Source organism: Oryx dammah, unplaced genomic scaffold (assembly GCF_014754425.2).
Source record: "Oryx dammah isolate SB20612 unplaced genomic scaffold, SCBI_Odam_1.1 HiC_scaffold_11072, whole genome shotgun sequence".
Lineage (NCBI taxonomy): Eukaryota > Metazoa > Chordata > Mammalia > Artiodactyla > Bovidae > Oryx > Oryx dammah.
The window spans coordinates 2,017,085-2,035,624 of NW_024080466.1; the positions used below are offsets into that span (position 1 = coordinate 2,017,085).

Consider the following 18,540-nt stretch of genomic DNA (forward strand, 5'->3'; position numbering starts at 1 on the left):
GTATACCTTTCCTCTTATTCTAGTAAAGGGTCAGGATGATCCACTAATCATTTTGTACACGCAGATATGGATTGTATAAACTGTCAATACATCATTTGAAATGTAACCCTTTGTCTCAAAAACATATATCACTGTGCTTTGCTTATGAACCAAATGTATTTATTGTGACCAGCTATGAGGAAACCCTTCCCCTTAAGCTAATTATGAAGTGAAGTGAAGTCACTCAGTCATGTCCGACTCTTTGCAACCCCAGGACCCCTACCGGGCTCCTCCATCCATGGGATTTTCCAGGCAAGAGTACTGGAGTGGGTTGCCATTTCCTTCTCCAGAGGATCTTCCTGACCCAGGGATCAAACCCAGATCTCCCGCATTGTAGGCAGACTCTTTACCATCTCAGCCACAAGGCAAGCTAAGCTAATTATAGCTTACAGCAATTTGATAAATTATACGTTTGTAAGTGAAACTGTAACATTTATCTTTCCTTTCTCCCTGTTCTCTCCAGAAGTTGGAAACTCTTAGGTTCCCAGCAACTTCATCAGATGAATAAGAAAGGCTACCTCCTGGCAGATGCAGGAATCTCAAGATTTGTTGAGGACTTCCCGGCCCATGCAGCCACAGCGTCCCTTTTGGGGTTCCCTGGTGGCTCAGATGGTAAAGCGTCTGCCTGCAATACAGGAGACTCAGGTTCAATCCCTGGGTTGGGAAGATCCCCTGGAGAAGGAAATGGCAACCCACTCCAGTACTCTTGCCTGGAAAATTCCACAGACTGAGGAGCCTGGTAGGCTACAGTCCATGGGGTCACAAAGAGTCAGACATGACTGGGTGACTTCATTTTCACTTTCACTTTCACTTTGAGAAGAGAGAAATACATTCAAGTCTATAGCTATCACAGAATCTCACGGCAAGCCCTTGACATGCTTTCCCAGCCTTGATGTCTTTGAAAGTTTAATTTGAGATTCCTTCTAAAAATTTCCAGGATAGCCAATTAAAAGAGCCTGTATGATCAATTGTTGCTGTTGCTGTTTAGTTGCTAAGTCCCGTCCAACTCTTTTGTGACCCTGTGGACTGTAGCCCACCAGGCTCCTCTGTCCATGGGATTTTCCAGGTAAGAATACTGGAATGGGTTGGAGTTTACCATTCTACCAGACAGAGCAGTCCTCAGAGCTTTTTCAGACTGTCTGCTGGGTTATAATCTTCAGGCTAGCTCAAATAAAATTTTCCATTTTTTTTTCTTAGATTGACTACAGTTAAGTCCCCTACCTGCAAACTTTCAAGTTTTGAAGTTTTAAGATGCAAACATGCTTTCACATGTCGAGTCACGTCACGTGTCTGGCATACACTATCACGTGCGTGCATCCTCTACAAGTAGCTGTGCTTTCGTGTTCTTTAATGCACAGTACTGTATACAGCACAGTAGCACAGTATCTTTATTTCAAGCTAGGTTTGCAAGAGTGTATCTTCATTGAACTTCTTACTGTGCGACACGAGGAGTTTACTAAGGAAGACCTGATGGAGTTGGAGCCCCAAAGAAAGAACAAAGGGAGACAAGAGGAAGAAGAAGTAACTAAAGAAATTTACGACACAAGAAATGGCAAGGGGATTTTCTCTATTTGTGAAGGCATTGATAATTTTATTTTTTAAATATTTTATTGGCTGTGCCGGGTCTTATTTGCAGCAAGCAGAATCTTCCATCTTTGTGTGTGTCTTTAGTTGCAGCATGTGAAATCTTAGTTGCAGCATGCAGGATCTAGTTCTTGGCCAAGGGACCAAACCCGGGCCCCTTGCATCGGGTGCAAAGTCTCAGCCACTGGATACCACGGAGGTCCCAGAGGAGACACTGTTAATTTTTGAGGCACAGGAACCAAACGTGGAATGGTACACAAAGATGACAGTATGCAATCCAATGTCATCTATGTTGAGAAAAAAGATCTACTACCCAGACGTCATTGGATCATTTTTCCTAAATGAACCCAGTAAGGAACCAGAACCTGTGCCATCACGGTCAGGTGGGAGTGAAACTGCAGCTCACCCTCCATCTCCTGTTGCTGACGACCCTTCAGCTCTCCCATCTCCCACCCCTTCCTCCTCCAGTCAGTAACTCTTCTTGCCTGTTCACTCGATGTCAGCCCCTGTGTGCAGCTGTACTACTGTACTACTATACCTTTAAGGTACTGGACTGTAAGATTTAAAGTGTTTTCTTTATTTTTGTGTTTGTTTTTTATGTATTATTTGTGAAAAGTATTATAAACCTATTATGGTACAGTACTATATAGCCACATGTGTTACTTAACTACTTAGTTAACCGAGGCTAACTTGGACTTTGATACAAATTGCACTTATGAATGCACTCTCAAAATGGACCTCATTTGTTTGTAGGGGACTTACTGTATTGATTAATTTTTCATCAGGAATATGATCTGATTTCTTATATTTATTGCAACAGAACTTGATCCAAACTATTTTTAAAGTTAATCTTTTTCTGATTTTTATGTAGGTTATTTACTAAACTTTCAGTTAGGCATTTAAGAAAATCCTTTTGTTCTCACACTGAGATTGTCTAATTAGCCTGAGGTCACTGACTGTGATAAACACTTTGCAAATCCATGAATAACCGAAATCAGTAGTCAGAAAGACAAGTCAAACAAGATACTTTAATGGTTAATCTCATTAGAGGAAAGATAATGACACCAAAATTCCTAGTAGGAGGTCTAAGAACTTTGTTTGGGGAAGGAAATAAGGTTCCATTTCTCATAATTCTACATCGTTTCTTGGCCTTTTGGCTAAGATCAAGTGTAGTCTCATAATTCTACACACTCCTTAAATGAAAGAATACAATTTTAATGGAACCTCAGGCTCCATAACTTCCACTGTGTGGCTTGCTTAGTTACTTAGTTGTGTCTGACTCTTTGTGACCCTATTAACTATATAGCCTGCCAGGCTCCTCTATTCATGGGGTTTTCCAGCAAGAATACTGGAGTGGGTTTCCATTCCCTTCTCCAGAGGATCCTCCCAAAGCAGGGATTGAACCCAGATCTCCTGCACTGAAGGCAGAGTCTTTACCATCTGAGCCACCAGGGGATCTTCCCTCCATTGTGTAGAACCTTGTCAGTTACTTCCCATGGTATGTATTTTTCCATCAATTATCAATTATGGGTGCTATTAGTTATAGATAAGGTCTTCCTTTCAAATGCAACATTACAGTTTCTTGTTTGACAGCCAACTGACATATGTGTAACAGTGAAATTATTTTTTCAAAAGGGAAGGGCTATGAAGGAAAGAGACTTTACTTGCTCCATGAGAATCATTCAAGAGATGTAGGAAAGTAGAATCTTAAAAATATTAATCTCTTATAAGTCACATGTTGGACTATTTTTAGACTTGAACTTACTTTGTGCCATTACTCCAAGTACTAAATTTTTGGAAGTTTGGAGGGAATGGGGTATTACAGGCATTTCATCTTTCTTTCTTTCTTTTTTTTTTTTTTTGAAACACTTGGGCCACTACTATCTATTCAGTCACTCATTTTTTTAATGATTTTTTTATTTATTAATTTATATGTGGCTGTGCTGCATGGCTTTTTGTCTCATTGTGGTGAGTAGGGGCTGCTCTCCAGTTTCAGTGTGCAGGCTTCTCATTGCAGTGGCCTCTCGTCGCAGAGTGTGGGCTCTTGGGCAGTGGGCTTCGGAAGCTGTGGCCCATTGGCTCAGCAGTTGCAGCTCCCGGGCTCCAGAGCACAGGCTCAACAGTTGTGGTGCACGGGCTTCGTTTCTCTGCAGCATGTGGGATCTTCCCGGTTCAGGGATAGAACCCATGATTCCTGCTATTGCCAGGTGGATTCTTGACCTCTGAGCCACCAGGGAAACCCCATTTATTTCTTTAAAGTAACTTTAACATATACTTGAAGGGTGACTTTCATAAGATGAACTTAAAAGTGAAAGTCAGTTTTTGCTGAGCCTGCTTAGTCCCATTTTGGTAACTGGAACTGAATATTTAGGACAACAGACATCAGGCCCTCCAGGGATTTCTCCCTGACAAGCACACGGTAAGGAATGAGGTTCGGCACACTGTTCCACCACATCGTTTTGATTGTCACCAAATCTCCTGGGATGAAAAATCTGCACTCACTGTCTCCGACACCCAGTACTCAGGGACCCAGTGCTCCCAGAATTCAGACCTCTCCTCCACTGAAACTGCCTTGCTAGCTAATTCCTACTCAAGCGTCAAGATTCAGGACAGTGGCCAGTTCAAGTCTTTGTCCCCTCAGACTGAGCCAAGAACTGTTCTCTGAGCACATGGCAATATGTGCATATCTCTATACTTGCACTTACCGTAGTGTCAGAAAGTATCTTTTTATACCTGTCTTTCCTGGTAGGTATAAGCTTCTCAAGGTCAGAGATGTTTTTGTCAATTACTATATCTCCAATATCTGTCAAGAGAACTGGGACATAAAAGGAACTCAATAAACTTGTTGAATTAACTTGATCTACTTTGAATGAACTCACATTTGCGTGAAAAAGACAATTTACCAACAAATAATTGAAAAATAATGAAGTCACTGGCATATAAAATGTGTGGTCAGGGTCTTATAGGGGGTCTGAGGAGGTACCACACCTTATCCTCTTTATGATGTCAAAAACTAAACTGTGAGGAAATGGATCCTAAGGTCTGAGTGATATTGTGGTTCTCCACCCGGGAGAGACGGCTTCCCTGATAGCTCAGTTGGTAAAGAATCCACCTGCAATGCAGGAGACCCCAGTTCGATTCCTGGGTCGGGAAGATTCACTTGAGAAGCGATAGGCTACCCAGTCCAATATTCTTGGGCTTCCCTTGTGGCTCAGCTGGTAAAGAATCTGCCTGCAATTCGGGAGACCTGGATTCAATCCCTGGGTTGGGAAGATCCCCTGGAGAAGGGAAAGGCTTCCCACTCCAGTATTCTGGCCTGGAGAATTCCAGGGACTGTATAGTCCATAGGGTCGCAAAGAGTTGGACATGATTGAGTGACTTTCACTTCACCCAGAAGAGAATAGAACTAAAGATAAAGGGACATAGAGAAAGTTGAACCTTATATTACACTTGTTATTAATGTTTTGCAAAACTGTATATATACCCTCGGTGATCATGGTCCTTTTCTCAAGCAAGATCTTAGCAGGTCACAATTTCCCTATGAAGAGTTGTCTGGTACCCTCCTCTTCTGGGAGATGCTTGGTTTGTTAGCTTATAGAGTCACGTTGTCCCACTGACTACTTGCACCAATGCTCTATGTGGGAACCAGTGCTTACCTCTTTTGTGGTTCAAAAATGGCTGAATACATCTCTCTTGTTTTAGTAGCCTAGACCATCTGGTGATCTGATAAAATGAGGGCATTTTTGTCCTTGCAGAGTGAACCAATGAGTGTTGAGACTCCTGTTTCATCCAGATATTCTGCCTCTGAAAACTTCAGTGGGTACAGTAGCTTCTGCAAGGGAAGAATCACCAGGCAAGTCAATTTGGTGAGGAAGATCTAGCCCAGAACACACTGCTGAAGGAGCAGCCCTTTGGGATTAGGAGTCAATTACCAAATGCCTACAAAGCACCCTGCCATTTTGACTATGCACATGCCTTCCTCTCAAAGAGGAGAGACAAATGGGAGTGAGAGTCCGTCAGAAAACCCCCAACTGACTATGTATGTGCTTATGGTCATGGAAAACCATGAGGCAAGGCAGCTGGGAGAAGGAATTATATTGCCCTTTGCAAACATTTATTCAGTATCTTGCATTCACTCTAAGGAATATGCAAGTCCTGCCCTTGAGAAACTTACAGTCAAACTAGAGAGACAGCATTGTGTCCTAGTGCTAGTCAACATAAGGCAGAAAGAGAAAAAAGGACTCCTGAAGAGAAAGAAAAAGACTTTATTCTTAGAGATGCTTATCTCTGAAAGAGATGCTAGAAATAATGCCAGGCAAAATGAAAGAACTGATTATCTTTTTTAAAAAACTGGGTTCCTACTGTTTTCTGTGGGTCAGACTGTGATCTGGCTGTGCCAGGAAACTTGCAGTCACTAGGGTTGCCCCATCTGATTGACATCTTTCAAGGGTCAGGAAGATCCCCTGGAGAAGGAAAAGGCAATCCACTCCAGTCTTCTTGCCTGGAGAATCCCATGGACAGAGGAGCCTGACAGGCTACAGTCCAGGGTCACTCAGACATGACTTAGTGACTAAGCAACAACAATAGGTTCCTTGGGATTCACTGAATACAAATTATAAATGTGGAGTTTAATGACATTCAAGAAAAATAAAAGAAGGAAAGAAATTTTAAAAACTAGGGCAGAAATAAATGCAAAAGAAACAAAAGAGACCATAGCAAAAATCAACAAAGCCAAAATCTGGTTCTTTGAAAGGATAAATAAAATTGACAAACCATTAGCCAGACTCATCAAGAAACAAAGGGAGAAAAATCAAATCAATAAAATTAGAAATGAAAATGGAGAGATCACAACAGACAACACAGAAATACAAAGGATCATAAGAGACTACTATCAGCAATTATATGCCAATAAAATGGACAACATGGAAGAAATGGACAAATTCTTAGAAAAGTACAACTTTCCAAAACTGAACCAGGAAGACATAGAAAATCTTAACAGACCCATCACAACCATGGAAATTGAAACTGTAATCAGAAATCTTCCAGCAAACAAAAGCCCAGGTCCAGATGGCTTCACAGCTGAATTCTACCAAAAATTTAGACAAGAGCTAACACCTGTCCTACTCAAACTCTTCCAGAAACTTGCAGAGGAAGGTAAACTTCCAAACTCATTCTATGAGGCCACCATCACTCTAATACCAAAACCTGACAAAGATGCCACAAAAAATGAAAACTACAGGCCAATATCACTGATGAACATAGATGCAAAAATCCTTAACAAAATTCTAGCAATCAGAATCCAACAACACATTAAAAAGATCATACACCATGACCAAGTGGGCTTTATCCCAGGGATGCAAGGATTCTTCAATATCTGCAAATCAATCAATGTAATTCACCACATTAACAAATTGAAAAATAAAAGCTATATGATTATCTCAATAGATGCAGAGAAAGCCTTTGACAAAATTCAACATCCATTTGTGATTAAAAAAAACTCTCCAGAAAGCAGGAATAGAAGGAACATACCTCAACATAATAAAAGCTGTATATGACAAACCCACAGCAAACATTATCCTCAGTGGTGAAAAATTGAAAGCATTTCCCCTAAAGTCAGGAACAAGACAAGGGTGCCCACTTTCACCACTACTATTCAACATAGTTCTGGAAGTTTTGGCCACAGCAGTCAGAGCAGAAAAAGAAATAAAAGGAATCCAAATTGGAAAAGAAGTAAAACTCTCACTGTTTGCAGATGACATGATCCTCTACATAGAAAACCCTAAAGACTCCACCAGAAAATTACTAGAGCTAATCAATGAATATAGGAAAGTTGCAGGATATAAAATCAACACACAGAAATCCCTTGCATTCCTTTACACTAATAATGAGAAAGTAGAAAAATAAATTAAGGAAACAATTCCATTCACCATTGCAACGAAAATAATAAAATACTTAGGAATATATCTACCTAAAGAAACTGAAGACCTATATATAGAAAACTATAAAACACTGGTGAAAGAAATCAAAGAGGACACTAAAAGATGAAGAAATAAACCATGTTCATGGATTGGAAGAATCAATATAGTGAAAATGAGTATACTACCAAAGCAATCTACAGATTCAATGCAATCCCTATCAAGCTACCAGCGGTATTTTTCACAGAGCTAAAACAAATAATTTCACAATTTGTATGGAAATACAAAAAACCTCAAATAGCCAAAGCAGTCTTGAGAAAGAAGAATGGAACTGGAGGAATCAACCTGCCTGACTTCAGGCTCTACTACAAAGCCACAGTCATCAAGACAGTATGGTACTGGCACAAAGACAGAAATATAGATCAATGGAACAAAATAGAAAGCCCAGAGATAAATCCACACACCTATGGACACCTTATCTTCGACAAAGGAGGCAAGAATATACAATGGATTAAAGACAGTCTCTTTAACAAGTGGTGCTGGGAAAACTGGTCAACCACTTGTAAAAGAATGAAACTAGAACACTTTCTAACACCATACACAAAAATAAATTCAAAATGGATTAAACATCTAAACGTAAGACCAGAAACTATAAAACTCCTAGAGGAGAACATAGGCAAAACACTCTCTGACATAAATCACAGCAGGATCCTCTATGACCCACCTACCAGAATATTGGAAATAAAAACAAAAATAAACAAATGGGACCTAATTAAAATTAAAAGCTTCTGCACAACAAAGGAAACTATAAGCAAGGTGAAAAGACAGCCTTCGGAATGGGAGAAAATAATAGCAAATGAAGCAACTGACAAACAACTAATCTCAAAAATATACAAGCAACTCCTGCAGCTCAATTCCAGAAAAATAAATGACCCAATCAAAAAATGGGCCAAAGAACTAAATAGGCATTTCTCCAAAGAAGACATACAGATGGCTAACAAACACATGAAAAGATGCTCAACATCACTCATTATCAGAGAAATGCAAATCAAGACCACAATGAGGTACCATTTCACACCAGTCAGAATGACTGTGATCCAAAATTCTACAAGTAATAAATGCTGGAGAGGGTGTGGAGAAAAGGGAACCCTCTTACACTGTTGGTGGGAATGCAAACTAGTACAGCCACTATGGAGAACAGTGTGGAGATTCCTTAAAAACTGGAAATAGAGCTGCCTCATGACCCAGCAATCCCACTGCTGGGCATACACACCGAGGAAACCAGAATTGAAAGAGACACATGTACCCCAATGTTCATTGCAGCATTGTTTATAATAGCCAGGACATGGAAGCAACCTAGATGTCCATCAGCAGATGAATGGATAAGAAAGCTGTGGTACATATACACAATGGAGTATTACTCAGCCATCAAAAAGAATACATTTGAATCAGTTCTAATGAGGTGGATGAAAGTGGAGCCGATTATCCAGAGTGAAGTAAGCCAGAAAGAAAAACACCAATACAGTATACTAATGCATATATATGGAATTTAGAAAGATGGTAATGACAACCCTGTATGTGAGACAGCTAAAGAGACGCAGATGTACAGAACAGACTTTTTGACTCTGTGGGAGAGGGAGAGGGTGGGATGATTTGGGAGAATGGCATTGAAACATGTATAATATCATATAAGAAATTAATCACCAGTCTAGGTTCGATGCAGGATGCAGGATGCTTGGGGCTGGTGCACTGGGATAACCCAGAGGGATGGTATGGGGAGGGAGGTGGGAGGGGAGTTCAGGAGTGGGAACTTATGTACACCCGTGGCAGATTCATGTTGATGTATGGCAAAACCAATACAGTATTGTAAAGGGAAAAAAAATTTTTTTTTAAAGAAAAAAGAGTTTCCTGCAGTGTGTCCTATTGCCAACAAACATAAAGCCCAGATAAGTTGCTCTGGTTTCTCTGTACCTAGGGGAAGCACCTGTTCTCATTAAAAGTGACTCTAGCTCAGGGCTCAGAGACAGTATTCTATTTGCACATATATGATGGAAAGCCTGAGACCCCTTCTCCCGGGAAGTCATGAAATAAACAGTCTTTTGGCAAGTGCTCTCAAACCATGTACTCCAAAGGGCTCCACACCTCAAAGAAGAGAAGCCAAAGAGCTGTCCTTGTCGTCAAGACCCCTAACATCTGCAGCTTTCCTGTGGAAGGCATCTTTGTGTAGACAGCAGCTTTGCCTGGTTTTTGGATATGTGTATCTTTAAATAATAAATAAGAAAAACCCATTCCTTTGTCTCAAATAAGGCAAAGATAAGTTTCAGGTTGGCTATGGCAATGGACCATTTCTGGCACAAGGCTGGCAAATAAAAGAGATCAGAGCACAACCCCACCATCATCCCCACCCCACTTTTCTGAAACCATTATCCAGCTGCCTTTGTGGGGGCCAGGCTGACAGTCGCTGGCAGAACCTCAGGAGCATTTGCTCTGCTGAGCAATCTACCTTTAGACAGACAGTGGAAGGCAGTGGGAAGTATCTGAATGTTGGTCGACAGATTATTTGGGGGAGGCTAATGGATAAGGGAAACCCTGTAACCAGTTCCATCTCTTGGTGTCTTGTAGGGATTCAAACCATGATGTAACTCAGAGAAAAAGTCTCATTTTGGGAGATCTGCTATTTGACTTATATTTATTCACATTGAAAAAACACCATATTTTAAAGAAAATACGAAATGCAGAGGGGAAATCTATTTTAAAGCAAATAATTTTAAGTAAAAAGAAGGTCAAATATTCATTTTAAATGATTTTAATTTGATAACTATTATGTTCCAATTCAAAAAAGAATATTGCACAAATGCTTTTGTATCACAATCATTATTTTTTCTCACCCTGGTGAGATTTTGACAAACATAGTTGGCTTTTGGAAATAACATAGAGAATGTCTTAATTGGTTTAGTAATTTCAATAGCCTGTGAAAAAAATGAAAGTAGGATATTACATTCATAGAAAAGACAAGTATATATCCATAAATTCACCTGGGTGTAGTGAAAAATAATAAGCTTTTCATGGATTTAATAAAACTTAAAGGAGACAAAATTGAGAATGCTGTGAAAATAGAATGCAGCTCACAAACTTTTCAATGCAATCTTTTGCTTTTGAAAATCCATTAAACCTGCAAGACTTCTAAGAATATTTGATCACATTATAAATCTCTTATAATGGAAAAGTTAACATCTGATATTTTTAAAGCAAAAAATCTAAATAAATACAGACCTGAATTGTTCAAATAACAAAATCTGTGAATGGTGAGGTAAAATTACCAAAATAACATAAACAAACAAAAAGAAAACAACACCAGAAAAAAAACGAATCTTGTCATGGCACCGATAAACATTTCTGTTGAAATTTATGAATATATGACATTTTCTCTAGGTAACAAACACAGTTTTCATCAGTTATGTAGTAAATGCTGAAAATTTAAGAAAATAAAAATTTTAGTGGTCAGCAAGCAAAAATAATTCCATGAAACGCTCCCCATTTTTATGAATTCATTACAGAAATTTTTATTGTTCTTTTTTGCCTTCGAATTAATATTTTTAGCAGAGGCATGGCACTGGAGTCCAGAGGCACATATATGCCTCAGGTGCCAGATGTTTTTTTTAAAAAACTTCCATCTTGCATTTTTGGTGTTTTTAGAATTGTTGCTCATCACTTTCATGAACACACACTACATTAGCTATACTTTTAATTTATTTCCAGGAAAATTCAACCACAGTATATAGATAAAAGGCACAACCATATTAATTACATTGTTTAACACACCATTTTATACTTCCTTTGTCTCTGGTTTTTAGAAGCTGTGAGTTACTTCAATAGTGTTGGTGTTTCTGTTAATGTTTAAGCTATATATTCCACATCATGATTTTTTTTCAAATGGTTGTCCTAAGATACAATTAATTCTTCACATTTTGTGACCATTCCAGGCATCTGATATCTGGAATATTTACAACTAACTTCATCAAACCTTAATGTTTTATGAAATACTTGAAAAAAAATCTTTGTAATCAATACTATCAGAACACATTCTCCTATCAAAAAGAAAAGGGCAACATAATGAATTAGGTCAACTATGCACCTGAATCCGGAAACACTGATTATGACTCTGCTTCAGAAAACATAATTATTCCATTCAAAATGGATTGTCATTCCTACTGATGATTGGAGATTTACTTAAAATATATAGAAATTATGCGAGCCTGGGATAGTGCCAGGATTGAACACGGGGGCAGTTTTTTCAGTTGGATGTTGATAAGGGAATGGCAACCCACTCCAATGTTCCTGCCTGGAGAACCCCATGGACATGGGAGCCAGGTGGGCTCCAGCCCATGGGGTCACAAAGGGTCAGACTCGACTGAGCAACTAACGCTTTCACACTTTCACTGGAGTATGACTATTTATGATCTTGTTTGTTTATTCACTAGATAAAGACTTCTGTGTTTATTTTCTATTCATTTTTTAATATTTTATTATTTTTGTTAAGACAATTTTTTATTAATGTAGATTAATTTTACTCATCTGTCACTCACATTCCATTAGAGTTTAAAGAAAGGACTTAATCATAGCAGGGGCAGAAAAGAGCAACCATCTGAGTTGCCCTGATCACACCATCATCCTCTATAAATTTCATTATAAATGCAGGAGAAACAAAATCTTTAGATCCAAATATACATTAAGTTACTTGTAATATTTTAAATTAACATCAAGTAGTATTTAAAGTTTTATCTTCTAGCCTTTTCATTCTTTGTGTAATAAAATTCTCACAAGTTAAGAAAGTTATTTGCTTCAAAATAAATTCTGTGGTATATCAGAATATTTTTGCCATCAGAAGTATAAGCATTGGCAAATAGGAAATTTAACTGTGAGTCGAAAAATATAGCAATACTAAATAAAACCCCCTTCTCAGTGAAATGGTCAGTTCAGAAACATCTTCAGAAATCAAAACCCATAACAATTTTTAAAATCTTCACACATACACACTCTAGTTTCATTAATCAGTAATGAAAGCCCTGCATGTCTGTGATGCGTTCACAATTATTCAAGCTAAGACAAACCTACTGTAGCATTTCTCTTACTTACAAAACTCATAACTAATTTTACATAAAATACAAATTAATTTTTAATACCTACTGAATGTGATTTGCTAATTCCATAAGGTATACCTTAAAACCTAATGTTTCTGTTCCATAGAATCAGTGTGTATTCCCCTCATGGCCTCAGGAACCTGGGTAATGTTGTGGACCAGAGAAATGGGCCAATAGTATTACCTGTGTGCTTTCTAGTTATCCTTGTGATGCTAACAAGCATTCTTTCTTTAATCTCGATAAGTGACATGATACATGATTTATGCTCCTAGAAACTGATGTGCCAACTCATTTGTCTTCATAATGATCTTTTTAAAGACCTTATTGAAAACATATCTATATTAACAAAATCTTTTTTTTTTAAAGCTACACTATTAGAGTTTCAAGTAGTTTTCTGATGCATATTTTCACATAAACCTAAATTCAACAGCAGGTCTGACACTGAGATTTGATTAATGCATATTGTGCTTTGAATCTTTAAAGAATATATTATCTAACCTATAGGGGATTATGAAAACGTGTCCAAATTCTAGCTATCAAGAAAAAAGTTTACCTATCTTGGGATTTCTTTTACCACTTAAAAAAAAAATGCTGATAGTATCTAGGTCACTTTTTATTTTCAGTTTTTCACTTGGATAGATTGTGAGAAATGATCTAATATCACAGTCCGCATTACACATCCTGTACATGGAGGTACATAATGCAAACAGAAATACACTGGAACTGCCAGTAAAAGCTGTCCCTTTAAGGCTTACTGGTAAAACTCACACAGCTCCTGCTATTAATTTGTTCCATATGAAAACAAATTCATCCAGGGTTTTGGGCACAGAACACCAGAAAGAGCAACTTTAGAAAACTGGCTTAAGTATTTAAAATTAAACTCTTAAATCACAGTGTTGTTAGTGGTGAACCATGATCAGAACCAGAGAATTGTACGAACAATAATAACAGATCTTCCAGGACCTCCTGCTCTGGTTTTACCTCTTGAATTTACCCTAGAGAGTGTTATACTTTCTTTTTCTTTTTTTTTTCAGGAATAGCAAACTGATAGAAGAAAATAAGCAGAACTTACAATTTTGAGTACACCAATACCAATACTTCGGTGAACTGACAGTGTAGTCTACAAATATATGTGCCATAGACTATGAAGAAGGAAACACTTTAGGAAAACTAATCACATTACAAAGTGTATTATAAAAATAAATTACACAGCATGTGCCCGTGGACCTGAAAGCTTTGCCAAAGGAAGAGAAATTTGACACAAAAATTGAATTACTCTTGCTACCTATTTTTATATGATCAGCAAAACCATTTTCAGCTTTTACGTTTATATCCTCAAAAGAAAAATTCACTGGAAGAAGGAAATTATTTCCAGTAGTGATCAGTAGCATGGTGGACCTTAGTGATGGTGGAGGGCTGGAGATATATTATCCATTCAACAGGGATTCAGAGGAAATACGCACACCCAGTATGTGCTTGGTTTACCATTTCATCTTGAGTTCATACGTAACTGGTGGATGATGATGCTTTCTATAAAGAGAAGAAAGATACAGCATTTTCAATTAGACTGAAACTAACATCAGTAGTTTACGTGCGGGTCAACACCATATCATTTCACTAACAGACCATAGGCATTAAACAACAAAACAAAAACAGGTGCATGCAGCCAGTAGCTTCTCTGGAAGTTCTGTCCTATTCTTGGGTAACTTCTTTATATTGACATAGGAGATCTACCTCTAAAATTCTTAAAGCCTTTTAGAAACCATGTCTAATATTCTAACAACATTCGGTCAGTTTTACCCAAGGAAAGGAAGCCCTGAACACAAAGACAGTAATTACTACAGACAAGTCGCATAATGGAAACCAGACTATTTCCTAGAATTTCTGTTCTGAATAATATTCAATACTTTTATTTTTTTATGTCTGTGGACTTGAATTTTAATAAGGAAATATTTATTTTATTCCCAGGAATTCACTAGATAATATTTATCTTGATTCTCAGGAATAACAATAATATTTATATTATTATAAATAATATTTATTCCCAAGAAGTCACTAAAGACAGATGACTCATTCTTGTCTCTGCTTCTTTTTGTATAATCCACCTGGGAAGATGCTTTATAATTCTTCATATGCTTTTCAATTGAAATTCATTTTATAAAAGTAAATAAAAATAGATTGAGATAGTAATTAGAACAGCAGCAACAAGTGTGTAATATTTATATTTATTTGACTTATTTCACTTTTATCTTAACCTTTTCGCCTTTGTGAACATGTATCTTTTTTTTTCTTTTCATTGTGTCATTGAGGTACTATATACCCATCACTGCTGGGCATGGGTTTCCCAGGTAGCCCTAGAGGTAAAGAACCTACCTGCCAATATGGAAGAGCTAAGAGAGGCAATTTGATCACTGGGTGGGGAAGATCCCCTGGAGGAAGGCATGGCAACCCATTCCAGTATTCTGGCCTGGAGAATCCCTTGGACAAAAGAGCCTGGCAGGCTCCAGTCCAAAGGGTCGCAAAGAGTCAGACATGACTGAAGCCACTTAGCACTCACGCACTGCTGGGCGTGGAACTACATTGGTGAGCAAAATGAAGCGTGATCCTGCATTTGCTGAGATTATAAACAGCAGAGGAAAGAAATAACTAAGCCCCAAATGGTTTCTCTGCCTGAAAAATGTATTGCCTCCCTGTCAACTGTCAGGCTTCCCAGGTGGATCAGTGGTAAAGAATCTGCCTGCCGGTGAAGGAGATGTGGGAGACATAGGTTCAATCCCTGGGCTGGGAAGATCCCCTAGAGAAGGAAATGACCCGCTCCAGTATTCTGGCCTGGGAAATCCCATGGACAGAGAAGCCTGGTGGCCTACAGTCCTTGGGGTTGCAAAGAGTCCACACGATTTAGCGACTGAGCACGCGGTAAGCTCACAAACATTAATTGAAGCACACTAGTTCACTTTCACTTTTTTTTCATTGGAGAAGGAAATGGCAACCCACTCCAGTGTTCTTGCCTGGAGAATCCCAGGGACGGGGGAGCCTGGTGGGCTGCCGTCTATGGGGTCGCACAGAGTCGGACACGACTGAAGCGACTTAGCAGCAGCCAGCAGCATGTTGTGGACCTAGAGGTTTACTTCACACTGACCACTAGGTGGAGATATTTCCACTCCGTCTCTTGACCTTTCTGAATTGAATTTGGGATAAACAGATAAGCAAAGTAAAATGAAATACATAAATGTTTTATATACTTAATAGTAACTACTTATGAAAGTTTTGAAAAACTTTTAAGACATATGTGTGGTTTTTCACTGTACCAGAAACTCGGAAAAATCATTAGCTCATTTTGTCTTTTCACAGTTGTTCTAGCCTCAATTTTTTTCAACACTTAAAAATGAATTAAAATCTTCAGGTAAAGACTAAAAACACTATATACAATATTATGTAGTTAAAAATCAGAGTCTCTTTTTTTACTTAAAATTAAAATGCTATTTCCGACTCAACAGTTTCTTTTTTTAATTTTTTAAAGTAGTTTTCAAAGAGTAAAAACGCATAGGTCTCAGACCTCCCTAACAGAATTCAAGTATCTTCCCCATTTTCCTCTCCTAAGAGACTACAGGAAACATATGTTTAAAAGAGTGAAATCTAGAATTGTTCTTATTGCAGATGTAATTCAGAATGTGTTTGCCTTGTTTCTTCACTGAATTCTCTCAAGTCCCTGGCAGGACTAATATTTTGTTTTACTGTGATACCTTCTTCTCTCCCCTTGCGTGTGCAAACCTCTAAATTCCTAGAGTTGTCTTCTCCTAATCCTAGAGTTTTATAGTCTCTGCAATAATAATCGCTTTTCAAGATACATGCACCCCAGTATTCATTGCAGCACTATTTACAAGGGCTGGGACATGGGAGCAACCTAAATGTTCACTGACAGAGGCATGGATAAAGGAAAAATGGCACATATATACAGTGGAATACTACTCAGCCATTAAAAGCACAAAATAATGCCAGATGCAGCAACATGGATAGACGGAAAGATTGTCATACTGAGTGAAGTAAGTCAGACAGAAAGATAAATAACAAATTATATCACTTATATGTGGAATCTTTAAAAAAAAATGATACAAATGAGCTTATTTACAAAACAAAAATAGCCACAGATATAGAAAACAATTTTATGGCTACCAATGGTCAAATGTGGAGAAGGCAATGGCACCCTACTCCAGTACTCTTGCCTGGAAAATCCCATGGATGGAGGAGCTCTGTAGGCTGCAGTCCATGAGGTCGCTAAGAGTCAGACACAACTGAGCAACTTCACATTGACTTTTTACTTTCACGCATTGGAGAAGGAAATGACAACCCACTCCAGTATTTTTGCCTGGAGAATCCCAGAGACGGGGGAGCCTGGTGGGCTGCCATCTATGGGGTCGCATAGAGTCGGATACAACTGAAGTGACTTAGAAAAAAAAAAAAGGGCAAATGGGGAGGGGGGGTAAATTGGGAGATTGGGATTCACATATGCCCACTACTATATATACAATAAATAATAAGGACCTACTGTATAGCACAGGGAACTCTACTCAAAACTCTTTAATGGCCTATATGGGAAAAGAATCAAGGAGACATATATATATAAATATATATATATAAAGGAGATTCACTTTGCTGTACACCTGAAACTAACACAACATTTTAAATCAACTGTACTCTAATAAAATAATAATAATAATAATAGATTTTCAGATTAGTATTTGGTAAAAATACATATGGCAAAAGAGTCCATATATAGAAACAATGTCTTGGTTGGACCATTATATTTTATTATTTTTTTTTAAGGTAACAAACTGGTAATCCATGCATGGTATTATATATTAATGCTATTAATCAGATTATGTTACTGAAAAAGACTATCTCAAAAATACTTGATAATGCCAAATAAGAGAGCTTATTTTATTTAATTCAACTTAATAATAAAAGATGGCATTTAATATTTATGTACATACAATTTACTTAAAGGAATACAATTAAACCCAAGTTATTTTGTTTTATATAAATAGGGACATATTTCACTTTGCTTCTAAATATAGTGAGACAAGATCTATATGAAGGATATTTATTAAATCTATGTTTGCTTGTTATCTACACTTTCTCCAAATCTATAAGCTAACTCAGATAAGAATCTCCCAGCCAATGCACAAACTTGTGAGAAATTTTTTAAAAGGTTGCTTTAACGCATTAAATTTTGAGGTGACTCATTACACAGCAAAGCTGTCTGATTCAGAAGGAATCCAAGGTTGCCAGCAAAAAATAATAATAATAATAAAATAAAAGTGCTTTAGGGATTCAATTCAGTTCAGTTCAGTTGCTCAGACGTGTCCGACTCTTTGCGACCCCATGAATCGCAGCACGCCAGGCCTCCCTGTCCATCACCAACTCCTGGAGTTTACTTAAACTCACATCCATCGAGTTGGTGATGCCATCCAGCCATCTCACCCTCTGTCGTCCGCTTTTCCTCCTGCCCCCGATCCCTCCCAACATCAGAGTCTTTTCCAATGAGTCAACTCTTCGCATGAGGTGGCCAAAGTACTGGAGTTTCAGCTTTAGCATCATTCCTTCCAAAGGACACCCAGGACTAATCTCCTTTAGAATGGACTGGTTGGATCTCCTTGCAGTCCAAGGGACTCTCAAGACTCTTCTCCAACACCACAGTTCAAAAGCATCAATTCTTCAACGCTCAGCTTTCTTCACAGTCCAACTCTTACATCCATACACGACCACTGGAAAAACCATAGCCTTGACTAGACGGACCTTTGTTGGCAAAGTAATGTCTCTGCTTTTCAATATGCTATCTAGGTTGGTCATAACTTTTCTTC

The 18,540-nt window shown here is 38.2% G+C and overlaps 1 protein-coding gene and 1 non-coding gene across 3 annotated transcripts in view; one reads left to right on the forward strand and one right to left on the reverse strand.

Annotated features, from left to right (window-relative positions):
- The first annotated feature begins 2,760 nt into the window (after positions 1-2,760).
- LOC120860424 lies at positions 2,761-2,944 on the forward strand. The gene has a single exon (XR_005720321.1). It is a non-coding gene; the product is annotated as a U2 spliceosomal RNA (small nuclear RNA).
- Positions 2,945-10,328: 7,384 nt separating this feature from the next.
- Positions 10,329-18,540, reverse strand: part of LOC120860420 (filamin-A-interacting protein 1-like) — a 211,128-nt gene continuing 202,916 nt past the window's right edge. For both annotated transcript variants that reach the window (XM_040236222.1, XM_040236220.1), the window contains exon 7: positions 10,329-14,209. In XM_040236222.1, the coding sequence (XP_040092156.1) occupies positions 14,169-14,209 (41 nt within the window). In that variant the 3' untranslated portion in view covers positions 10,329-14,168. The remainder of the gene's footprint in view (positions 14,210-18,540) is intronic.